At 39.8% G+C, this 26,392-nt stretch overlaps 1 protein-coding gene across 1 annotated transcript in view; it reads left to right on the plus strand.

The window, feature by feature from the left end:
* Positions 1–26,392, plus strand: part of EIF3H (eukaryotic translation initiation factor 3 subunit H) — an 87,985-nt gene that overhangs the window by 12,873 nt on the left and 48,720 nt on the right. The window contains exon 2 of the mRNA XM_071553951.1: positions 5,610–5,766. Coding sequence (XP_071410052.1) covers positions 5,610–5,766 — 157 coding nt within the window. The remainder of the gene's footprint in view (positions 1–5,609; positions 5,767–26,392) is intronic.

Here is a 26,392-nt window from a genome sequence, read left to right on the forward strand (position 1 = left end):
AGAACAGTTTTGGTGGTTTTGGTTTTTTGTTGTTGTTGTTGTTGTTTTTTAAAGATCTCAAATAATTGGTCAAATGGTTTTAAGGGCTTCAATTCTAAAGTTAAGCATGAAGAACAAAAGAGTTAATGTTTAGACATCTATCATTTCAGCAATGGTCAAAAATGCAGCACTGTTGAATAAGAGAATCTAGAAAAATTCAAAGATCACTACAGATGAACTAGAATATGCGTTAAAATGAATTCAGTGTTTGTCAGTAGATTGTCAAATTTCTCAAGATTAGTGTAACATGTAAAATTAAGTTTCATCTCTGTTCTTTAGTTTATAAAATCATGGAATGGTTTGGGTTGGAAGGGACCTTAAGGGATCATCAAGTTCCAACCCCCTTGCCATGGGCAGGGACACCCTTCACTAGATCAGGTTGCTCAGAGTCCCATCCAACCTGGCCTTGAACACATCCAGGGATGAGGCAGTAGCAGCTTCTCTGGGCAACCTATTCCAGAGCCTCAACACTCTCACACTGAAGAATTTTTCCTGATATCTAATACAGACCTACTGTGTGTCAGTTTGAAGCCATTCCCCTTTGTCCTGTCACTACATGCCCGTGTAAAATGTCCCTTTCCCTCTTTCTTTTGGGCTTCCTTCAGGTACTGTAAGGCTGCAAATAGGTCACCCTGGAAACTTCTCTTTCTCCTGGCTGAACAAACCCGGTTCTCTCAGCCTTTCCTCATAGGAGAGGTTCTCCATCCCTCTAATCTGCTTGGTGGTGCTCCTTTGGATTTGCTCCAGCAGGTCCATGTCCCTCCTGCGCTGGGGGCTCCAGAGCTGGATGCAGCATTCCCAGGTGGGGTCGAGAGTGGAGTAGAGGGACAGAATCACCTCCCCTGCCCTGCTGCCCATGCTGCTTTGGATGCAGCCCAGGTCATGTCCAGCCTCTCATCCACCAGCACCCCCAAGTCCTTCTCAGCACAGCTGCTCTAGGTTTGTTCATCCCCAGCCTCATTTTATCCCAGGGATTGCCCTGACACAGGTGCAGCACCTTGCACTTGGTCTTGTTAAAGCTCATGAGATTCCTGTGGTTCCACTTCTCAAGTTTGTGCAGGCCCCTCTGGATGGCATCCTGTCCTACAGCAGTGTCAGCCACACCACTCAGCTTGGTGTTGACCTCATGCTATGACTTTATTCTTGTGCCATGAAGATGCATATCCAGCACCTACAAGACAGGGTATCAACCTGTTGATTTTGTGCTTTTGACGTGTTATCTGTCACGGTGCTTTCGAGAACCCGTTTCTGTGGAGTGTCCATAAACATCTGTCGCCTTAATCATCTGGAGGAGAGCGTTATGTGTATGAGACATATGGTATTTTACTCTTAATCATTGCAATGGTATCTTTAATTTACTTCGGAGTTCCTTTTCTCCTGGCAGGAAAGTTGAGAGTCTCTGTTACTGTCTTATCAAGTGGTGCTATAGCCAGGAGACCAATCAGCTCAAGGCAAGTTTTTGCTTGGTCAGCTTCCAGAACTTGTCTTTTGTAAGCATAGGATAAGCACTGTCTGTGGTGTGTAAAAACCTCATCTGGAACTACTAAAAATGTTAACATGGTCCATGTTTCACTATATCTATTTTTTTGTAATTTTTCCAGGTCTTTTGTTTATAATCCAAAGCCATTCCATGCTTACTTGAGAATTTTAGAACTATTTCATTAAATTTCCTATTTGCATAGCTAATTGGTTAATTTTCACCACAACACTAGTTGTAGATTTGCTTTTGGTGTAGTGTGACCTGGGGAAGAAGACAGGCCACTGAGTTAGTGAAAAATCTGTAAAATTTGGAATGTCTTTGTGTGGATATTATTTGCTGAACAGTTCGACTCTTTTTCCAGAGGTGGAATATATGCATTTTATATGTATCAGGCAGATGTTGATTCTAGGCATCTTTGAGGTTAGCTCAAGTCAAACTCAGTTGCATAAGTTAATGTTAGTAATGATAGTTAAGATGGATTTATTTACAAAACTGCATTATCAGTTCTCTCTTGAGCTCAGTTTATGCTGGGAGTATAAATAAAATTGCTCATGCTGTAACACTTAAATATAAAAGTTCGTGGTTTGAGTTTTAAGAATTCCTATGGAGAAGGCTCCTTGTGTGATACAGATGTATTCAAAATGTATCTGACATTATTAGCAGGAAGAGCTTTTAAGACCCTTTTGCCAAGCTAAATATTGATCACAGTTTCTCTGGTGTTAAATACTGAGGATGTGAGAGCTGTGGCACCTTCCACTTGGATACCCATGTCAGTTGTGTTTGGTTTGGAAACAGCTACATAACACTGTTGTCAGTGTTGTTTAGAGACTCTCCCATCCTCTCCCCAGATACTGACAATTGGTGCTGGTGATTATGACCACAAAGCTTTTTTGGGTGGCAAAAAATGTTAAGCATTTAAACAGATTTAAACACTTGATTTCAGATTGTAGATTAGCGTGCCATGTCGTGCGTCCTCTGGACTCACTGCAGCTCCCTCTTGTTTGATTTCACATGGCTAAGGCACAACACCGGTACTGGAAATCTGGTTTCAGTGTGGTGACTTTCGGCTCTTTGGAACACGTAAATGAATCCTCAGTGCTTTGACTTTCTGTTGTCTCTGGAGAGAAATGCAGAAATGTTCATCTTGGCATCTTGATGTCCCTACAGTGGGATCTTCCCGGGACCCCCCAAAGGCTTCAGCTGAGGGTTCATGTTACACGTATTTCTGTAATGAGGTTCAAACTTCTGAAATTACAGCCATGATGTTGGCATTATATAGTTAAAATATGTATCTTTGATGTTCTTAATAGTTTCAGAATGGTGGACTGCCTTTTTTTTTTCTTGGTAGTATGACTTCATTTTAAATATTTGAGCAGTCCTTTGAAGATCTGGAGATTAGGAGTACTGCTGAACTGCAGCGGGGTTTTTGGTTTGGTTTTTGGAAGTTTAATGGCAAAATCTGACAAGTGGCTACTCGAAGTGATTAAAATGCTTTGTTAGTTTGACCAATAAATTCACAAGGCTGAGGGACTCTTTAAGTTTTATTTAGGAGTTACTTGTATGTCCTTTTCTAAAGAGTTGTTAGTACCAGGAGTATTTCATACGTGTTACTTTACTAAATCATGCTGCATACAATTATTGACTTGTGTTCAGGGTATTAAAATTTAGAAAACTGGTTTTTCGCGTTACTTGATGCATTTTGTCCTGAGGATAAAGCCTTTCCTGTCCTGCTGCATTACTAAAATAAAAGTAGCAGCTGAAATGGTGCTTGGTTACTGTTGATTTTGTGTAGCAATGGCAGAGCAGTGAAGAGTCTGAGAGTATTTAAAAACATGTATTTTGTACAAAGGGGCAATATATTTTATTAGAGGAATAGATAGATGGGGATTGTGAATAGTGTTTGGAAGGTGAATCAGCCCTGAATGAAAGAGGGTTATACTGGTATATGTGGTGTCATTTGGAAAAATGGGTATTTTTCAGTGTGTTGTGTTCATTGCATTATTTATATTAATACTTCTTAACATTTTCAGACCAATAAAACTAGTCTGATTCTGTTCCAGTGCTTCATACATGCAACATATTTTTTTTTGGAAATGTTTAGATACAAGTTAGTGGTCTTTTTTGTGGTATACACGTGGTTTACTCAGTATTAAGTATTGGTTTGTGCATTCAGTCAGATGTCATGGCATTGTTTGAATAGTGGTCAGCTCTTCCTGCTGTATCTAGACTAGAAAACAAATGGACACAACATTTTTACTGTTTGAAATTGGTCTTGTTATCACTAGAGAAATAGTTCTACTTTACACCTGAAGGTCTGTTTTTAGTACTGAAACACCAGTTTCAGTGCACATTTCCCACTTGGTCTTAGGGTAGTATTGTGATGGCAGGTTTTTCAATCCAAATTCAAGAGCCTGCTGTACTAAAGACTAGTGTCTCATGTGCCAAGTAAAACTCCAGAAAAAAGAACAAAATTACAAGAGTCCTGTGTCATTGGATGCATCTTTTTATAAATTATTTCTGTAGCTAATGTGTTCTCCAGTGCAGTCAAAACACAAAATTTAGAGTAGTGAGTTGATGACCTCTGCTCTCTTTCCCAGACTTGTTAGAAAACAAGGGTGCAGGTAGGCCTGAATCCCTGGGATCTGTGTCTCCCTGGGCAGTGTCTGCCGTGGTCTTGAGGCTGAAGGTCAAAACCTGCAGATTTATAGAGTGACCTGGGTTTGTATTGGGGTGTTTGGTATTACGGGTTTTGAGCTCCTCATTTTCTCTCACTAAAAAAATCATTGATACTCTGTAACAGTCCCTGCTTCTTTCATTTCTGTCTGCTTTCTGTGAGCAATTATCATCAGAAAATGCTGCAGTAAAATTGGCATCATATCACAAATGCTTCTGGAGTGAAATCAAACAGGCAAATAGTATTCCCAGTAATAAGGACAGTCAGTGTGCATAGAGAACTCAACAGCAAATGAGAAAAATGCTGGAAAAGCTGAAACTTATAAGATTGTGAAGATGTTGAGAATAGTTTTATAGTAGGCAGAGAGCTCATTGTGCTGTAATCCGGCAGGTCAGTTATGGATTTCTTGACTGTGGAAGACAGAGCTTAGGGCAAATGTCTGAAAACCTGAACTTTACACTAAGTGCAAGTTGAATATTATTTATGTGCTGGCTCTGTGGCACATTCATCTTCTACATCCAAGTGACATTTAAGTATTGCTTTCATGAAAACAATCATCAGACATTTTCTGTTGCTTTTTGGATGGCTGGATTAGGGTTTATTGCACTAAACCCCACTTATGCTGGACAAAGTGGAAGTTCTTTCTAGTCTGTGTTTGCGGTTGGTGTCTTACCTTATTCTAGTTCTTGTTGTTGAGCATTAAGTGTTATTTGAGTCCCAAGTGTTGCTAGCAAGCGGTTGACTATTTTTGAGTGGTTTTCTTCATGCAGTCCCAATTTACAATGTCATCTCAAGAGAATTTTTCATTGTAGAGTTCAGAATTAAGGAAGCAAGTGTGAATTACCTTGTTAAAAATATAAGTAATTTGTGAATCTTTCTTTTTCACTGATTTTTCTTAAATACCCTATGACACAGGTTACAACATGTAAATTGAACTATCATCTGAAGTAAAACTGCAATGAGGTGTAAATTCTGAAGATTAATGCAACTGAAATTCAGTGTGGTCTGCACCTTTTACAAAACTCCTGCCAGTTTTTGCATAGTTATTCAAGGTGGTTTTGTTAGTTTCTTGTGCAAGAGGGAGCTTTTTGGCCTTACAAGATACTGTTAAAAGCTAACAGTTCCAGCAGCAAGGTAAAGTAAAAAAGATCAATATTTCATTTTAGAATGGTGTTTCAGAAAATTAGTTTAGAACTGCATTTTGATGGTTCATTTAATGGTCTTTTTTATTCCCCTATAACATTGGGATGGCTGCCTATTCCTCAACCTGTATTAAAATTGCTGGTGTTTAAGCCAGGAGCTCACTTGATTTTCAACTCTAATTTGTGCAACACTTCAACAAATGTAGAATTCCAGATAAGTAGTTTGAAGGGAAAAATGCCTTGCATATTATGATTTTCTTGTCTTGTGTTCTAGGTCGTGTTAAAGATCATTAAGCATTACCAAGAAGAAGGACAGGGGAATGAAGTTGTCCAAGGAGTGCTGCTGGGTCTCGTGGTGGATGACAGACTTGAAATCACAAATTGCTTCCCTTTCCCTCAGCATACAGAAGATGATGCAGACTTTGATGAAGGTAATGGTTACAGTTTTGCAAAACTTTAGGTAAAAAAGAAAATCTGCATGGGCTAAACCGGAATTTTTTTCCCTACAGTGAGCAGAAGTTTGTAGGTACTCAGAGAGATTGTTTAATATGACTTGAAGTATCAATGAGTTAAGCACAATGCCATCCTGAATGTCCAACTTAAAGCTGTCCGTATAAGGAAATATAAGGGATAAATGCTGTATTATTATATGGACACACTTAAGGGTAGGACTGTGCACACAGGAAGTTACATTCATTTTCTGTCTGTGATTCACACAGACTTTGAAGCATTTTATGAAAATGGCTGTGTGTACACGTGTTCATACACACACACGGTTGTAGCTCGGCACACAGATTGCCTCTCTGTAGGTTTATTTGCATGTGTTAAGTATTCATTGAGCACAGCTTTGTAAGTTTAAGAGACTTTGGCTAACTTGAAATCTGAGTGGCCTTTTTGCTTCCCCAAAAGAAAGTAGCATCAGTGTTTTCTGTCTGTCTTTGTTTCCTTCCTCGTCCTACTGATGGTGTTGACCCTGTAGGTCAATATAATTGGCTTGACACAGAGGGACATAAAATTTCTAAAGTGAACTTGAAAGGCTTACAATTCTAATCTTGGTAAAATATGTATGTGTGTGTGTATTTAATGATACTGGTAGAAAAACTTCTTTATTAGGGCTTAGAGTGTCAGTTTAACTTCAGGAGTAACCAAGGAGGCAGCATAGTCAGTGTAGTTGCAGTTGGAAGCTTGATTCTCTCTAATTTTGATAATTCAGTTTGAGTTTTAAATTTCAGTAAGATTGCTTAACCTGTAAGTATAAACTGCTTTTTCTTGCTTAGAATGAGATAAGAAATTACTAAATTAATATTTTATCTTATAACAAAAGAATCTTGGACCCTGCCTTTCAAGAAGAAATAACTTTAAGAATTCTTTGCAACTTGGTTAGGTTTCTTAGTGTTTTATTGCTTCTTTTGTGGAATTATACAGTTTTCTATAAGAAAAAATGTGCAAAACAAAAGAGAATCTTAGTTGTCCTCCATTAGCATGGTGATTGAGTCAGAACTATTTTATTAAAGCTTAAAGGATGTTTTAAAGTTTCCTTCTCTTCTAGAGCTCTTCAAAGGATTGAAGTAATCTAAATTCTTAATTGGAGCCCATGCTTCATTTTTTTTCTGTAGAAAATGGCTGAATGATTTCCATGTGGCTGATAGGTGAGCAAAGAGTGAAATGAAGTTCTTAGTTTTGGTTCCTCACTGTGATGGTTACCATGCTGACCTGTAACCTGTGAGCTGGTGTGCAGAGTTCTGCTGTTCCTGCCTGGGAGAAGATTTGTTCCAAGACAGTTACTATTGGTACCAATCTTTCTTTCCCCTTTTTCAGCAAGTAGGTAATGTATGTATGTATGGCCAGACTTGGTGAAGGAAGATTTGGGAAGGGCTCTCCCCACATGGGTGTGCCCTTCCAGCCTGCACAGTGGATTTTTTAGGTGAGGCACAGGGTGCACAGAACTGGCCCCACCATTTAAGTCCTAAGGTCCTTCTGCCACGGCCGAGCGAGCTTGGACAGTGACAGTGAAATCCTCGGGTCTGTCACAGCCCCTGGTACTGACTGGGATTGACCCTGCTGAGCATCTGAGATCTGACAGGATGGGATGGCAGGGAGGCATCGAACCGCCAGGGGATGGTCCCCACTGAGACTCGAACTCAGGACCTTGGGATTCAGAGTCCAGAGTGCTCTCCTTTACACCACGGGACCGCCCCAAGTAGGTAATAATCCTGGCATGAAGTAAGATCCAAAGGTTGTGCTGGTGGAGCTTCCCTCACCTGCATGCCTTTGTTTGTCAGTCTTTTTTCCTGTGCTGGGCACAGAAAGCAGAGCAGCCGGAGTGGAAAGGGAGCCCGTGGCACTGAGGCTGATGCTGCCTCCAGCAGTGGTGGGGAGTCTGGAGCCAGGTCAGGGGAGCTTGGTTGTGCTGAACCTTGCAAGCCAACTGCAGGAGACATTTTCTGTTGGTTTCCTGCTTCCCTGGTCTCTGCTGTACAGGTCACAGAGATGTCCTCTCTCTGTTCTTCTCAGTGAAATACAGTAAATAGACTGAACCATTCAAGAAATGCACAATGCTCATGTTCATTCTGTATTCTCTTTACCTGAGGCCTGTTCAGGCCTCTAACCTATGTGGTGGAGCCTAGGGAAGATAAAAACCTGAACAAAATGGTTCTTGAGGTTGCCAGCTTGAGCGTTCAGTGTCTGTTTAGGCTCCTCAGAGTTGTCTTCTGTCTTGCCAACGTGAAAAACAATAATGTTTTATAAATACTCCCTGTTTATTTTCCCTGGAGCTGTGTTTCCCTTTGCAAGCATCCTGCCAGATTTTCAAAAGATTATTCTAGATGCAGATAATTCAGAGAAATCTCTTTTTATGTGCCAGAACCTTAAAATTCAGGATGCTAAAAACTGAACCAAACAGGACACATCCTTTTCCCCAAGCCTTATATGTTACATCAGTATCATAACTGGCTTTATATGTTTGCACAAATTCAGGCCCAGAGATATGGAGGGTAAAGATCAGGGCCTTGGCACTTCAGTGCTGCTACCACATTAATACCCGATGCGCTCTTTTATTAATATAATGTTGTGTTGTCTTTTCTTCTTCCTTAGTGTATATTTTTATTTGGTTTTTTTCACATGTGTCTAACATTCTGACATAGGAACAATCCTATGTAAATTCCAAATTCCTGGCCCTGCAGGGAGCATTTCTTAGCAGAGTTTTGTCGTACTTGATCTTACTCTGAAACAGGGATTGTTGCACTTGACTGAGGGGCCACACTACCCCAGCTGCCCTTTTGAGGGGAGGAAACAGGGAGTGATTGTCTGTTGGTACACTTCCATTGTAATGAATACACCCAAAAGTAATTTCTTCTCTATAATTTTGCAAGAGCTATAGGAACAGGTCACCTGAAAAATACTGATTTGCCTTGTGATCTCAGGGTGATCATTGTTAAGAGAATTGAGCTTTTGCTCAGGAGGGTGATACCTGAGCAAACAAACTGTTGGGTAATTGGCAAGACACATTTAAGTGTATGTTTTCCTCTTTTAAACTTTACAAATCTAATATAAAACACATTTTTGAGTGTGGTAAGAAAATATCCTTAAATTGAACATGAAATACTTCTCTTTTAAAGACGTTCTATCTTGCTATCAATAAGCATTTCTTCAGCTATGCTTAGTTACACTTTTGTTATGATGTCATTTTCTCTCTTGCTGGTAATACCTGAGATGATACCAAATTTTGACGAGTTGCTGTTACAGAATTCCTTCATAAATTAAATTTCTTATTTAAAAAAAATACCCAAACTTGCTCTTTTGCTGCAACAACAATCTTTTTTTAGTGCAAGTCGAACTGGACTGTTTATAGAAACTAGAGGAAACACAAGAGTTTTTTTTAGCTTCAGGTAATTCTTATTGCAAATCTTGGAGAGCTGTCCACCATTTATGAATCCACAGGTGTTTTTCATCTTAGAAGTTTCTCCTGCAGTGTTGTCTTCTTACGATTCTTTTTACAAAGTGTGATTTTCTTTTTGCTAAGATTTTCCTGTCAGGGAAATCTTAAACACTTAGGTTGGCCTGGTGCAGCACAGGATTTTTAGAAGGAGTGGGATGGTTCAACCCAGCTCTCTGTTAGAAATCTGTAGGTGAAATTTAGTTGATGATGTGTGAGCTAGTGGAGAAAAATTGCAGAATGGGGTAGGCTGAGTCTTTAGCAAAAGATGCTTCAATGTGAATGTTTGGTATTTTGGGCCTGCACTCTGGACTTCTGGGCATTTACTTTTCAGATAATTGTGTTTCATTTTTGCTGGGGCGCTTAAATCCTTTTAGGCATTGAATTTATTTTTCAAAACACAGATCTTTAATTTTATGAAAGATTTTCGGTGATCTTTGTGTAGAACCCCTATTCCTGTGCTCCCTCCTTCTCTCCTTCTCTGCCTTTTCTTCACCTAATGGGTTCAACTCTTGGTAATGGAAAGTCAGATTTCTGTTGTAAGGATTTTTGTCTTGGGCACTTCTGTGAAATGATGCAGTGTTCCAGCTTGTCTTGGGAAAGGTAATATTCTGAGAAGTACTTTCACTTTAGGGCACTTTCCAAGCCTTTGTCTGAGGACAGTTTTGCTTTCTTTCAGTTAAGATTTACAAAACACCTTATTTTCTGTATATTCTGCCTGAGAAATAAATGTACTTTTCCTGAATATAAATTTTGTCTCTAAGCAATACATTAAGTTCAATCCTTTGCACTTTATAGTTTTTATCTTCAGTGCTTTTCATTGAGTAGTTTTCCCCCCTGTTTAAAGGAAATTTATATTCCTTTCATGGAAATCCAACAGTTAAGAATGAAGCATACAACTTGTAATTCATTATCCGTCTTGTGAGACATTATTTTGAAGCAGATTTATTTCAGTCTGATGTATTTTAGTAACTTAGTTACAAAGCTAGTAAATTAAGTGCTGTGGTAATTATACCAGTAGAAACTTTGATGCAGTTATGGTATACTCCAAAATAAGTTCTATATGGATGTAACCTTTTCTTCTTTTATGACTATGCAGAGTTTTCAGTAGATTTCCTCTGAAATGCTACAGATGAAAAGCTGATGCTGCCTTCCCTCTCTCCCCTCAACATGATTTTTACTTTATTACCTGAGAAGGTTCGTTTTGTTTTTCAGTTTACAGGTTAGAAATACCTAGATGATTAAGGATTCTTTTATCTGTATTTTCTGTATTGTGAGTTGACTTTAGTTGTATAATCAGCCAGTAAAACTAGGAATAACAGAGTGCAGCAGTTCCACAAAACGACTATTTTCTTTAGCCTCACATGGTTGCAGCTGCACACGTTGCAGCTCATAAATGGCACTTCTTCAGTGTTTTCCTCAGCCTGGGGCAGCAGCAGTTTGTGCTGCTGAGCCTCATGCGGATCAGCTGCGAGGTGGGGCCCTTGCTGAGGCAGAGGGTTCAGGTAGAACCACAGAACTTTCAAGGCTGGCAGAGACCTACGAGATCATCCAGTCCAACTGTCGACCCAGCCCTGCCACTCTAACCCCTAAATCACTGAAACGTGTCACCAAGTGCCAGATCCGGGCACCTCTTAAACACCTCCAGTGATGGTGAGTCCGCCGTTTTCCTGGGCAACCTATTCCAATGCCTAACAGTGAAAAAGGTGTGTTCTAGTATCTAATCTGAATGTCTCCTGTCTCAGCTTAAGGCCATTTCTTCTGGTCCTCTCACTGCAGGCACAGCAGGAGAGACCAGCCCCCACCTCACTACAACCTCCTTTCAGGCGGTTGTAGAGAGTGATGAGGTCCCCCTTGATCCTCCTCTTCTGGAAACTAAACAGACCCATAAGACATGTTCTGTAGACCTTTCAAGAGCCTTTTTGCCCTTTGCTGGACACACTCCAGTATCTCCATGTCCCTTTTAAAGTGAGGGGCCCCTTGTTAAAATGAGAGGGCTGAAAGGAACATGCTTAGAAAAATTAAGATTAAGCAATGAACTGAACATGAATGGTTGCTTACGGCAATGAAAATGCAGCAAGTGCTGCCTCTGTTGAGGGCCCCCTCCTGTTCTACTGGAGGCCTTGTTCTTGAGGCTGCATTCCTTGAAACCTGGGGTCTGCTATACCAGTTTGACATTATAAGGGCTTCAAGGCCAAAGTCACAGAACTTACTCTTCCCACCATACTGTGTGTTAGTGTGTGGGTGAACTGTTCCATCTTTTGTAAAAAAGCATCTTAAAAAAGGCTATTGTCTTGTACAGAGTTGTTTGGGTTCTTTTCCCCATTATATTATATTAATAATATTAATAATAATTAATAACTCCACAAACAACTGTGTGAGTACAACTGGAGGAGCAGTTTGAACACCCTAAGGTCCTTGAAACCACTATATAGTCAAACCAGCATCTCTGACAGAGTACATGAAACCCAGGGAACAAATGGACTCTGAGGGTTGCCTTCTTTTGCTAGTGTTGCAGTAGAGGTCCTAATGTCATTAAACCACAGGCCCCTAGCAGTGTTGATTTATCTCCTTCCCATGAAGGCTTCTGTCAAGGCTAAATTTTGTCAGTTTTTCTTGTGAAAAGAACTTCTAGTTTTTCCCATTTTAAACAAATTTTTTTTTTTATCTTGTATTTCTCTTGTATAGCTGCAGGACAGACCTTGAGCATGCAATAACTGTAACTATGTCCTGAATAGGTAGATGCAGTTTTAGCTGACTTTTTTCCATTGTTTTTTTGTTGTAGGTTTTTTGTTTGTTTGTTTAGGTTTATTATCATTAGGTATAACAGTTGTGGCTCATGTCTCTTATTTTCTCTTCTAAGAAAATAGAATGTTTATGAAATACAGAAATCAAGTTATATGAAATTTGAGTTTTATTTCACTAAAGTCAGAAACAAATGACCCAAAAGCTCCTAAATCACACCCTTGGTTCTGGCTCCAGTTGTAGTCCATTTATGTGAATTCCTCCTCCATGTTTTTTATAAGGCCTGTAGTAATTTAGGAAGAAAGCCATACTATGTAAATGTTGACCTTCCAGTTACTAAGTGCTGGCAAAAGCCTGTCAGGTCTGTGTGTGCATTTATGAAGTTTTGTTTTGTTCTCTATGTAAAAAGGCTATTGAATTTTAAGTTGGGCTTTTTTGTTGTTATTCTTTGGGGGTAATGAATTTGTGAAATAATCTTGCTAAGGATTAATTTATATAAGGAATTCAGATGATTATGACAGAGGAAGGATGGTGAGTTGTCAAACACTCAAAATAATATCATCTGGTCTTCCATATTTTTTTGTGGATTGCCAGAACTGGTATTGGGATCCTGATACTGATGGACAAAGAGGTTAGTTATTAGATGTGCTTAACTGTTGTCAAATGAGATGTAACACATAATCAAGGTTCTTTAATAAGACTGCTAATAACATATGAATTATTTTGTACTTTTCCTGTCACTTTTGATTTGTTTCCTAAAAGGAAACCAATATTGACATGGCTTGTGTACTGGTAATGATTTAGTGGAGTAGCAGGCATGCAGCGTGTTAAACGTTTTGCTTAAGTTTTCATACTGTGCAGACCTGCCTCTGCTGACAGGAGGTTTTTATCTTTTTTGGGCAAGGAAGAAGAAATCCCGATAAAAGGCTGCTTTTCAGGGTGCACACTGAAGTGCTCTCGCTGTGCGCGTTGGTGGACTTACCTGTACGGCAGCCTATGCCAAAGTATGTTCTTGCGGTGCAAAGCGCTCAGGAAAAGCCCTTGTAATTCTCTGGAACAGTGCGGGGGCGGAGGGTACACGCGTGTCCCCTCTCCCGTCCCTCTGTCCCCTCTCCCGTCCCTCTGTCCCCTCTCCCGTCCCTCTGTCCCCTCTCCGGTCCCTCTGTCCCCTCTCCCGTCCCTCTGTCCCCTCTCCCTTCCCTCTGTCCCCTCGCAGCGCCGGGGCCGGCACAGCCCAAGCCGCCGGCAGGGGCCGCCCGTGCCCAGCGCACGATCCCGCCCGGCCTCATTCCCGACGGGAATCCCGGGCCGTGGCGGACAGCACAGGCACAGTGTTGTCGTCTGATAACGTGCGTGTCATCTTTTATACAAATGAATTCAGAGATAGGTTACAAAGTACATTGGCTACCCTGGCTCAGTGGTTTTGGGGTTCAGCCTAGATGTGCTGTGTGCTCCAAGGCTCAGTGTAGACTGAGAGAATTTGCTTGAGAAACTTCCATGCATGTGTAACCTGAAAGCAGGACAGGAGCTTGCTTGTTCTGCGGGTTTGCTTCTTTGCTTCCCAGTTCTACCACGCATAACTAAGAAAGGGGAGGTGGTGGCATCTGTGATGGAACTTCTTTGTTTATCTGAGCGAATTTATACAATTGGACTGTGCAGGCTTAAAAAGTGCATATCAGCTATTCCTCTTCCGATGGTATCACACAAACTGCCTGAGATGCTTTGTTTGCTGCACTTCTGTACTTTCAAGTTGATTTCTACTGTAGGGGTGATGCTTTAAAGTGGTAGGTTAATCCTTTCGTTCAACATCTAATTTTGTATCCAAAAAGAGATCATTTTGCTCTTTAAAGTACAAGGCATATTAAAGTTTTATTTAAATCAGGTTCCATTGACATTTTGCTACAAAAGAACTTAATGTAATTTGATTTTAAATGCAAAATGTTCTACTAGTTCTTAGACTCTTTTTTTCCCCTTTTATTTTCTTTTTAAGGAAACATATTTCATGGCATTTTTCCTTGGGTAATTTTAAACAGAAAAACCTTATGTCATAGATTGTTTGATTTTTTTCCCCTCATACTTCATGATTGCAGGGAATATTATTAACATATTTAATAAACTTCTACACAAACTTCTACACTAAACTTTACTGAAAATGGTGCTTGAGAATATTCACTTACTAACCCTAAAGATTAATTTAGAAAAGCATATCTCTTAAGAGATATATAGTTACTTGTTTGTAACCATCTTTTAGCAGCATTAGAATAAGCTGGAAGTCTGTATCTGGCTCACTTATGTGTTGAAACATTTCACTATATCCAAGTTTTCAGCTTGAAGCCATGAGTGTTTTACTCTATAGCTTGCGTTCTATCGTAACTGTATTCTTTATTTAAAATCATGATATACAATAATTTAGTTTGTTATATAGATGTCTTGTATAATTTCGTAAGACTTGCAGAAACTCATTAATTTTTATGTGGTCAGCAGTATGAAATCCCAATTTCTTTTACCTGCAAGTTAGGTAAAATATTACAAATGAGCTCTTCGGAATTTGATTTTTCTGTGCTAATATAATCAGCTCAACTTTGACTAAAGACATAAAACTGCATAGAAGAGGATAACCAATTATATAATAAAAGTATATTCAGATATTTAATATATGTTTTTTTATTTCAGACATTGATCTGAATTTTATGTCTATATTGTAGTTTGTGATAATGACTTGAAAACGTTAAGCCTCATTCTTGCTGTTTACTAGGGGAGAGAACACATACAGGTTATTTACCCTGAGAACTCAAACATAATTTTTGATGAGTTACAAAGAATATGAAGGTTTTTTAATTTTTAGAAATACTTTTAATTTATTTATTCAGTTTGAGGAAAATGCAAGAACTCTGAAATACAAAAATATTTTATATTCCCACACACTTTCAATTGCACAGATGCAAATGACCTTGTGTTTGTATTTTATCATTAACTTGTGGGAATATTATGAAAAACAGTATCTAATGTGCTAGTTCCTGTTAAAAGCAGAGACTGCCAATTAATTTTTGCCACTCTACTACAGATTAGTTTATGAAACGGTGTTGCTCTGAAAAAACGGCAAAGGTGAAGCTTGCTGGGTTTTTTTTCTAGATGTACTCTCTCTTTTGCTAAGCACTCAAATTTTCATGTACTAAAGTTCAGGAAAAAAGTCTGGATATAACCATTTGTATTGTGAGGAAGCAGTTTTTCCAGTCAATTTCATAGTAGACATGCTGGTTGGATCCTGTCTTGATGTTTCTGAGCTGAGGTGGGTGCTGCCTTGGGTTAGCAGTGGTGGCTCTGGGCTGCCTCTGTGTTTGGAGGAACTAAAGCTGCAACCAGAACAAATCCCAAACCATGGAAAGACAGCATGGTCAGTTCTGCTGAAATCTTTCCACTTCTTGATCCTTGATTATTCTTCCTCAGTCTTGGGCAGTGTGGTACAGGAGCTCACATTGCCATTGGACTGCCTGGATCACACTCTTGGTGCTTTGTGCATGTCTTGCTTTGGTCTGTGGCGTGTCCTTCCCCCAGAGACTGTTCCACTGTGGTCCTCGTGGTCGCCCTGAGCTCTGGACATACCTTTGGACTCTTCACTCATCTGTTCTTTTGGTAGCAAACACTTTTCCCAATGGGACTGACCCAAGAGGAAGAGAGAGTTCTTTTAACACCTTCTTATTACCTCTTTCCATTCCTTCTCCTTTCCTTTTTTGCTAATGCAGGTATTTAGCCATTTCCTTTCCCAAAGAATGCTGTAATAAACTTGGGGGAGCTCAAGGAAAGCACAGCAAAATGAGCAAATCCCTTTTTTTTTTTCCTGAGAGCCAAAATGAAGGAAATGCTTATAGTTCTATTGAAAAGTAATTCAAATCAATACATATGGGAGAAAAGTGTTAGAAAGTGATTGAAATAAGTAGTAGCAATAAATTATGAAAAATCATTTTGCTTCTTATTACTTGCTCCATGATGTTTTATGAATTTCTCAACTGCATAACCTGGAAAAAATAGATAGCATTTTATGCAGAGAAAATGATACATACTCAAAATATAGTGCACATTTAACCCAAGTTGCACCTCTTTTGTTCATAGTGTTTACATTTATTTTATTAATGGAAAGGCAGAGACACAAAACTGGCCCAAGGTTCAGGACTGAATATTGAATGGAATACTTCAGGAACAGACTTGAAATCCGTTTTGCTGACAGGAAACCTACTGCAGCAGTGGAATTAAACAGATAAGAAGTGGTTTCACAATAATTATGTAACTTTAAAGGTTTTCTAGATAAATACTAGTCTTTGATAGAAGAGTGAAAAATCCTTAGTAGAGTTAAAGTTTATATCTGTATTTTAGCATTATTTGTTTATGTTTAGTCTATGTTGTTAAATCCAGTGGTGCAGTCAAAAATATATGGAGAAACTGAGAAAGCTCAAGCTGAGCAAATCTTGCTTATCTCTGTAGTTTGGTAAGCCATGATATAGAATCTTAGTATCAGCAAAATTTAAGAAAATAAAAACTTCTTTAAAGCTCTGCTGAAGATGAGCAGGTTGTGCATAGTTGCACATGTAATAATGTATAGTAGCTTAAATTTTTTATAATTCCTAATTGACTGTATCCACAAAATGGTTTTTTTGCAGATAAGGTTCTCACCCATCTAACTGTAAGACGTTTACTGTGTTTTGGTTTGTGGTGGATTGGTCGATAAGTTGCTGTAGTTTGCAGCTTGTCTTTTGTTTCACTGTTTGCTGAATACACAGTTTGATTTCTTTTATTGGATTACATGCTTCAGTACAACCTAAATTCATGCAGTAGGAAAATGCACATTAAAATAGGTTGTTTACTCTTCAGTAAAATACTCATATTTGTAGGTTTAGTGTGATAAATCCTCTGTACATATTTATAACCAACACACAGCAGTGTGAAGTTCTAGTCAATAACAGAAATGGAAAGATTTCTTTAAACTTTAGAAAACAAGACAGACATGTTCTTCGTGCGATATATTTAGGTCATAAAGGACATCTGCTAAGGATGATTTTTTAATGCTTGCTAACAATCCTAATATAATATGGCCTATTCATCACTCATATTGTTCCTGACTTGGCTGGTGTGGATTTTAGTGATTCCCGATGTGCATTCAGACTCTCGTAATTGCTCGTTTCTTGCTGTTCTATCTTATTGTTTTGTAGGACAATGCATAAGTAGGCACAGAGTAATCAAAATGGTTTCCCTGTCATATTAGGCACCTAACAAGAGATGTATTTGCTGTGCAATATGTGCATGTTTTTGCAAGTGGAAGTCTTGTTGAAACGAAATAAATCTTGCCAGGGAAGTAATTTAACAGGATTTGAACATGCTATTCAGTGTCTCTGTGTGTGTGTGAATATTTGTATTTATATATATGTGTGTGTGTGTGTGTATATATTTATATATAAACCCCTGGTCCATGTGGAGTGTCTTGCAGCTTTTATAGTGTGCTTTTATATAGCAGAGTAATTGTAGGGGTAAGGTAGGGAGGAACTACCAACGCTGAACATCGGCATTTTGGAGTTCTTGACAAACTGTTAAATTGTGCCAGTTTTGTGCCTTTGGTTCAGAAATAAAAGCTTGTTCAGAGATATTTGCAGTACAACTGAGATCTAATCTTTATGTTTTAATGAACTCAGGATTTCACTTCGCTGCAAGGTGTTTCACTCCTGAAGAGGTAAATGTGATGTTTCTGCATCTTGCACAGACAGTGCTGAGACAGACAATGCTGGGCTTCATGGCTTGAAGGGAGAGAGGTTATGGTGGGGTTTAGGTTTTGATGTGAGTGAAACAGGAATACTGACCAGATGAATTTTGGCAAAATTACTGAAAGAGATATTTGTAATTTGACTTCCACATGTAGGTGGAAATACATGTGTTTTTTTTTTCTTTCCCTTTAACGTGTTCTTTTTTGGTTTTGATTTTTTAAAAATTTTTTTTTCTTTTACCAGTTTGTATTGCTCCATACTGTGTTCTTACCTACTGCTAGAATAATAGCTGTTTAATGGTTTAGGATAATTGTTCTAATCATTAAATGTTTCAACTTCATCCATTTTGTGCAACTCTGAACTGCTTGTCATAGTAAAATTAAAAAGAGGTAGAAATGGTAGATTTTTAGATGCAGCAGGTTGGAGGAAGCTTACTTGCTTTATGGCTTATTCCAGGTGTTGAATCTTGTTTAAAAGTATGTGTTATCCCTCAGATCCATTTTGGAAGGGATGAAAGAACCTTATTTGCTAGATTTGTTACTGTCGCTTTTACTCGGTTGTGTTAGCCAAGCACAACAGATGATCTTTAAAATCCTGCATAGCTGCAGAACATGGAAATTGTTTGTTGTTGGTCGTTTTGTTTTTAATTTTTCCAATTCTTTTAGTGATTTTTACTTCAGCCCTAACACAACGTATTTAGGAAGATTGGTTTGGGCTATTAAAGCTGTACCAGTGATTGCGAATAAATCAGCCTGTGGCTGTGAAGTCAGTTGTTGAGTACAGTTGAAAGACAATAGTCTACAGAAATATTGATTTAATTCAGAGTTTCAATCTGTAGCTGCACGGCTGAATTGAATTATTTTACCGGACGTGTAGTTGTTGCCCACATTGAATAACTGAAAATTTTATTCGTCTATGCACCTTTGATTAAAGCAGTTTGGCCAAAACTTTGTGAGCTGCTTTACTTAGAGTATGTGTACAGTTTATGTGTAGAGCTGCTGATTTTTCTGAGGCTGCATCCAGGGAGAAAGCAGCAAGGGAAGACTGAGAAGGGAATTGAAGACGCTGTTGTAAGGATGCAGTTTGGACACTGGGTGCCACTCCTGGTACACTCTGAGGCTCAACAGCCTTTCTCGTGCTGTGGAACAACAAGCACTCGTAAAAATGGAGGTCTTTGTTACTCAGGAAATTCTGAAGGTCTTCATCCCCTGAGTCTGGCAGTTCTTGCAGTTGAAAAACATTTTCCTCAGTCCTGCAAGGAGTAACTAAACCTATAAAGGCAGGACATTTTTTATTTTTTTGTTATTTCAGTTCTACTGAGGATGATTTTCTAGACTTAGTGTGTTGCTGTCTAGTTCCACAGCTTCCATCATGTACAAGAAAGACATGATTGCAGCACCAGCTATTCAGGAACTAGACTGTGCATGACATTTCTCAGGAATAGAAAGAATAATTTCAAAACAAAAGAATGAGAATAAATTACTTCCCTGCAAACCTATATAATACATATGTATATACTCTGTCATGTGCTTGCTTGTTAGATTAGTTCAGTGTCCAAATCATTGAGTGGTGTGTTACTGATGGAAAACTAAAGGACAGTTAAGGATCGGTTTGGGATTGATCAATTTCCAGAAACTAGAATTGAAGGCATATAGTGATGGTTTCCAATAGGCACCAAGTGCTGAAGATATGAGGAATGCTGAGGAGATGGAATAAGGAGTGGGAATAAGAAATGTTTAGATCTGAATTGGAACAAGGTTAGTGCTCCCACCCTGAAAGCTGTGGAGCTCTCAAAGTGGGAAGCGCGACCTGATTTATGCTTTACTGTGCTCATGCCCAGAGGCGTCAGCTGGCTCTGGGTGTCCTGAACATTATACAAACACATACTTGCTTAAACATTTTCGAAACAGCACTGGAGTTTAGGTGTCCAGTTCTTAATGACTTTCAGTGGAATATTGTTGGCATCTCTACCTGGCTAATTTGGAAACTGAAATTTCAGTTATAACTGAAAGGCAAATGGGGTTTGGGAGGCAAAATGCCACAGTGTTTTGAAAATGTTAGACCTCCAAACTTGATTTACATGCAAAAATTTTATCTTCTGTTTGAAAGAAATTGAAATAGTGGGTCAGAAATTAAAATATTCTTGGAGGGGAAGCAAGACACTACTTGAAATAATGAGTGACAGGGTCAGGGATGAGGAAGCTCCTTGTTAAAGCCTACTCTGATGCAGTAGTGCAGAATTGAAAGTAAAAAGTCCCTCTATCCTCAAATGTAGACATTAACCTCTTGGTTTTACTTTTTAAAATGACATTTGAAAAATGGTTCCTGTTACTCACAGTGCTCTATTGTATGATGCTTGACTGAATCTTCCAAGACATTTTTCTTATGATGTTTCAAGTGAAAAATTAATTGATGTATTTGGATGCGTAAAGCTTAAATTTAAAATGAAGAATAAATGTCAAATCAACTTCCCCCCCACCTTTGCCTGTTTGCTGTCAGAGCTTATAGTAATTTTAAAGGTAAAGATTTTCATAAATGGTTAAAATTTTTGACTGTGTTTTTAAATGAAATTTGCAGGTTAAGTCTCTTAAAGTTGCCATTGAATTTTTTGACTTTCCAGGACAAACACATTGGCTTACAGAAAACTATGGCAAACATGAGTCATTTGGTATTTCTCTGTAATTAGCTAGCTTTATGTAGATGGTGAATAATACAAAGCCACACTAGTTTCTGTGGTTTTGCCAACTGTGGAAAAAAGCCTGAGTTTAAAATAAGTGTTTTTTAACTTTTTTTTAATATTAGACCTTCTTATCAAAAAGTACCAGATTCATAAACAGCCAGAAATGAAGAACTGGTACAAACCTTCTTTTGTTGACACCTGAAAATGTATTAAATGGGCCACTTGAAATAGTGAGTACGGCCTATGATAAGCTGGAGCCACCTGGGTGTTATTGGGCTACTTCATGCTTTGATCACAACTTTATTTAAAGTGGTGTCTGTGTACAGCATCAATGCTCCTTGTCATCGCTGTGATTTAGATTTTAATCTGACACCATACAAAGAAGAATTGCAAAAATCAAGGCAGTACTCAACTGGAAACTGGTATGGGAGAGATGCTAGTTCATTGTGTCAGCCTGGGAACAAAAGCACCTGTTAAACAAGACCTGAAAGAGCAGTAAGTGACTTTCAGCAGATCTGGGACACATCATGCCATGGAGAGAGTGATAATAACTGAGGCTTGCTGGGAGCAGACAGAGGAGTTCATCTGGAATGGGGCACTGCCGTCTCGGATGGAGCGATCAGGGTAGACGTCGGTAAGGACGAGTGTATGTTGCTGTGGTGCAGCCGTGTCCTGAGGAGCTGTGTCACCAGGAAGTGTGGCTGTGGGCCATGTGCACAGCTCTGCACCGTGAATCAGATGGGTTTGTGTCCAGCCTTCGGTTCCCAACACAGTCCTGTGTGCGATGCAGACATGCTCCTTAAGATTTCCCTTTCCTTTCCTTTCTTGCATTTAAGTGGCACTTCAACATGGAGGAGTGAATGGTTGGGTCCAGCCTCTGTTCCTGCTCATTCTTGCTTATGTATGTATGTATGGCCAGACTTGGCAAAGGAAGATTTGGGAAGGGCTCTCCCCACGTGGGTGTGCCCTTCCAGCCTGTGCAGTGGATGTTTTAGGTGAGGCACAGCGTGCACAGAACTGGCCCCACCGTTTAAGTCCTAAGGTCCATTTGCCACAGCCAAGCGAGCTGGGACAGTGACAGTGAAGTCCTCGGGGGTGTCACAACACCCAGTACTAACCAGGGCTGACCCTGCTGAGCATCCAAGATCTGACAGGATGGGATGGCAGAGAGGCATTGGACTGCCAGGGGACGGTCCCCACTGAGACTCAAACTCAGGACCTTGGGTTTCAGAGTCTGGAGTGCTCTCCATTACACCACGGGACCGCCCCTCATTCTTGCTAATAAATTAATAAAATCTGATCTATCTTAATAACTTGAGTAGGGGAGAGATCTGTCTTTATTTTTTCTCTTGATAAAATTTTCATGCAGTTTTGCAGACATGAAATGAAGCAGTCACTATATACAAGTTGTAATTGGTGTAGATTGTAACTTTCTGAGGCTTTGCTGAGGCAGAGGTAGTAGAGCTGCTTGTTTGGTGGCATCTGGGTATTTGGTTTGGTCGTGGATACTTAAGCATATTTCAGCATCTAACAATACTCCTTTTCCTGCCTAGTTATCTGTCACCTCTCCTTCTCCTATTTTTCAGTTTATAACTAAGTAACAGTTAGTGTTTAATATAATGGTTACAGTAGTTCTTAATTGGCATTATCTTTGTTTCTCTTGCATGTTTTTGGTTGCTTCAGTGTAGACAGGGTGAAGGGACATTTGATTAAGCCTCCATTAAGTACAAGGTTACTGCAAAATGTTTTTTCCTGTGTCCAGGATGGCTGCAAGAAGAAGCTATGGGTTTAACTTGTATCAAGGGTGAGTCAAGGCGAGGGACACTGTAAGAGTAGTGGTGCAGTAAGGCAGGTTGAGCAGAAGTCTGGGGAGCTCGCGGATGAAACGTTAGCCAGATGCCTGCTGGAAACTGTTTAATGGGAGGAAACGGCTGTCAGATGACTTTTAGCTCTGTCCCTGTGATTTTGATATCTTATTTATCCTGAATTTGAAAGAGACATTTAAATTATTGAAATTTACACATTTCAGCTATTGTAATTTGATCAATGTGTTGAGCAGTATTTTCAGTACAACTCCCCTGTATGTGGAAGTCTTCATTTGTGCAGGGTGATGTGAAGGTGGTTTGAATGAATTGAAAATATGTACAGTTACGAAAGTAAAACCAACATTTTCATCAAAACATCTCAATCATTGTAGTTCAGGTATCTCAGAGTAGGAAAATGGAGAAATAATATTTTACTTTTCATTATTTGGCATTTTATTCAATTGTATGTGTTGCAGCTTTTCCCCTTTTAACAAAGAGGAAGATAATTGATGTATACATGGCAAATACAGTGTATTGCCCAAATGTCTTTAAAATCCACTACTTTATAAAATGAAAACAGCTAATTTTGGGAAGATTGGGCAAATCATCCCCACTTTTAAATGTTTGATTTTGGTTTAGGTGTTTTTTGTGTTTCCAGATTGCATAGAGAAATTAAAACTTCCTTATATAAATTTTACTATAAAATCTTATTTTTTCCTTGATATTTTTTAGCAATTTTGGTTTACAATTCAGTGTTCATTAAATACGTGCAAGCAACTGTTTCATTAGTCCACATTTTCTCTTTCAGAGCACTAAAGTTTAATTATTAATCTAAATTTTTAATTTACCATTGACTTTTTTACATTGAAGGAAGTGCTATCTTACTTAAAATAGAGTAGGTCTGTATTTTCAGGGCACATGCATGCAGTGTGTATATAACCTTCTTGCTTCTTTCACTTTCCATTTCTTCAGGAGTTCTCATCATTGTGTCACTATGGTTTAACTCACTTCAAAGCTTAAGTGAGCTTCTTTAAACTTGGGTCCACAGCAGATGCTGCACTGACTGGTGTGGAATGAAGTCCTGTAACTCCTCCTGGTTGTGCTCCTGTGATTAGCCAGGTCTGTGGCTGCTGTGCAGTGGGTGCCACCGTGCTCGAGGGTGGGCAGGTGTCCTGCTCACCCACTTTGCTCCCCCAGGTGTTCCAGCCAGATCTGTAGCTGAGCCCTCACTTGTGCAGGTGTGAACTGGAAAGTGCCGTATAAACAGGGATAGATCAGTGACTGCGTGGGGTTACCTGGACCTACCCTGTGTATTTAGGAGACTCTCAGCTATCTGTCATCAGTGGATCTATTTCTATATGGATCAGTTCTTAAATGTGGCACTTTGCTTAATGTTAAATAGGTATTGGCCAGAAGAAGCAAATGGTTGCAGTCAATTTTTGTACTCAAGTGTCAATGTACACTCCTGATCGCCATTAAGTGTTTAAGTTGGCTAAAATAGTGACAGAACTTCCACCAAACTGTTAAGTATTTCTGGCAAATATGCGTGTTTTAAGTATGGAAAATAGTTGATAAAATGATTGGTTTATTACAAACTTTGATAAGTGGTTGTTACTTCAAAGAGCACACTTTTGTATAGGCCATTTCTAGGAAAGGTGCTGCTGATGGTCTGGGACTTCAGCTCAAGTAGACGTGTTTATTTTCAGTTTCTGTTAAGGTGTTACAGATCCATGGCTAAGGTAAAGGCCCATCCCTTTTTTTTTTTTAAATTAGAGGCAACGGTTACTGTTACTGCAGCTCTCAGATCACACCTTGCCGGGAGTGCCGAGGCTGCTCTGTGGAGCTGGGGCCAATGAACAGTTATTTTGCAGAAGATACCATGGTTGAAGAGCTAGGTCACCAGGTGGAGGAGCTACGGGAGGAAGTGAACAGGCTGCATAGTATTCGAGCGAATGAACAAGGGAGAAAATGATCATTTTCAGAGACACTACAGTCTCAAGGCTCTCAGGAGTCTCGAACCTCTGTTGTAGTGGAGAAGCAGGTAGACTCAGAACCCTGCAGGGTAACTAGTAAAAGGACTGTTAGTCAAGGGTCTGTTAAAGGCTGGAAGCAGGTTGCTGCACATGCCAGGAGCAGCATTCCTCCTCAGGATCTGACAAGTAGGACTGGCACCTTCTACAACAGGTATGAGGCTCTGGAACTAGATGGCCAGACAAGTTATGAGGTGGGCAAAGGTCTTTATGGGGTAGAGGGGCTGTATCCCACAACATGACCTCCTCTGTTGAGAAGAAGGGTAGCTGTGATAGGAGACTCCCTTCTAAGGGGAACTGAGGGCCTGGTATGCACACTTGACCCAATCCACAGGGAAGTCTGTCTCCTTGGGGCCTCAAATAAGGGACATTAGTGGAAAGCTCCCTAGCTCTAGTAAGGCCCTCTGATTACTATCCACAGTTGGTTGCTCACACTGGCAGCAATAAAATAACAAAGAGAAGTCTGAGTACAATCAAAGGAGACTTCAGGGCCCTGGGACAATGTGTAGAAAGATCAGGAGCACAGATAGTACATCCCTCGATCGATCCTTCCAGTAACGAGGAATAATGCTTACAGGAACAGGCAGATCCATCAGGTCAATGTGTGGCTCTGAGCTTAGTGTCATTGGAAAAATTTTAGTTTTTTTTACTGTGGAATGATCTACTAACATCTGGTGTACTGACATCTGATAGGATGCACCTATTTCAGAGGGGAAAAAGTTCTAGCACAGAAGCTAGGAGGGCTCCCTGACAGTGCTTTGAACTGGCTTGGAGGGGGACAAAACCAGGCTCGCCAGTAATGAACAATGGGATGGTGTGCCAAAACTTGAGGTAATGACCAGTAATAGAATCCCTCAGTCTGCCTCACGAGGTGTTGGCTACAATGTGCCACACCTGAAATGTTTCTACACCAGTGCAGGCTGCATGAGGAATAAACAAGAGCAGCTGGAAGCTTTGGCCTGGTCCCAGAGGTTTGACATCATTGCCATAAGTGAAACCTGATGGGTTGAGTCCTGTGGCTGGAGTTCCCTGTTGGACAGTTACAGGCTCTTCAGGAGAGATAGGCAGGGCAGAAAGGCAGAGCAGTGGCACTGTGTGTAGTAGAAGTGTTAGAATGTATGGACCTCACAGTTGGCAGTGACACAGTTGGGAGCCTCTGGTAAGAATCAAAGGGCAAACAAATAATATGAATGTCATTGTGGGAGTCTGCTATAAACCTCCTAGTCCTGACAATGACACTGATGATTTTAATTTGAGGATCTAAGGGACACTTCCAACTCAGTTGTCCTTGTCCGGTATGGGTAACTTCGACTTGCATAAATTAACTGGGAGCATCACACAGCTGTTACAGTCTGGGCCAGAAGATTCTTATAATTCTCAGATGACAACTTAATGGAACAGGTCATAAGGCAGTAGACTCAGAAAGATTCCCTCCTTGATCTTCTGCTTGTCAACAAAGCTGATCCCATGAGCGAATTGAGGGTTGGTGGCTGTCTTGTGAGTTATATTTTAGTGGTCTTGGGAATCTGGAGAGATTTCAGCTGACTGGAAGCTGGTGAATTTTGTCCCGATTTTCAAGAAGGGCAAGAGGCACGACCCTGAAAACTACAAGCCTGTCGGTCCCACTTCAGTGCCTGGTGAAGTTACGGAGAAGATTATTCTGGGAAGTATTGAAAAACACCTGAAAGACAACGCAGTCTTCAGCCACAGCTGGCATGGCTTTGTGAGGGGAAAGTCCTGCTTGTCAAACCTGATTTCCTTTTATGACAAGGTAACCCACCTAGTTGATCAGGGTAATCTTTTTGGATTTCAGTAAAGTTTTCAATACTGTCTCTCCCAGGATCCCTCTGGACAAAATATCGAGCACACAGCAGAATAAACACACCATGTGGTGTGTGAGCAACTGGCTTGGTTTCAGGCTTGGGGGTCTGCAGAGCACTTCTGAGCTGCTAGAAGGGAAAGGGAAAAAAAAGACTTTGCATATACTAGTAAATCGTAACTCGAAGCTATAGCAAATGCAGGACTGAAGTGGGTTTAGCCAGTGCTGTGTAACTTTGATCATCATTATGGTTTGTTTTGTATTTCCTTCATGGTGTCCCACCAGGCTGTCTTT

This window comes from Pithys albifrons, chromosome 4, assembly GCF_047495875.1.
Source record: "Pithys albifrons albifrons isolate INPA30051 chromosome 4, PitAlb_v1, whole genome shotgun sequence".
Classification (NCBI taxonomy): domain Eukaryota; kingdom Metazoa; phylum Chordata; class Aves; order Passeriformes; family Thamnophilidae; genus Pithys; species Pithys albifrons.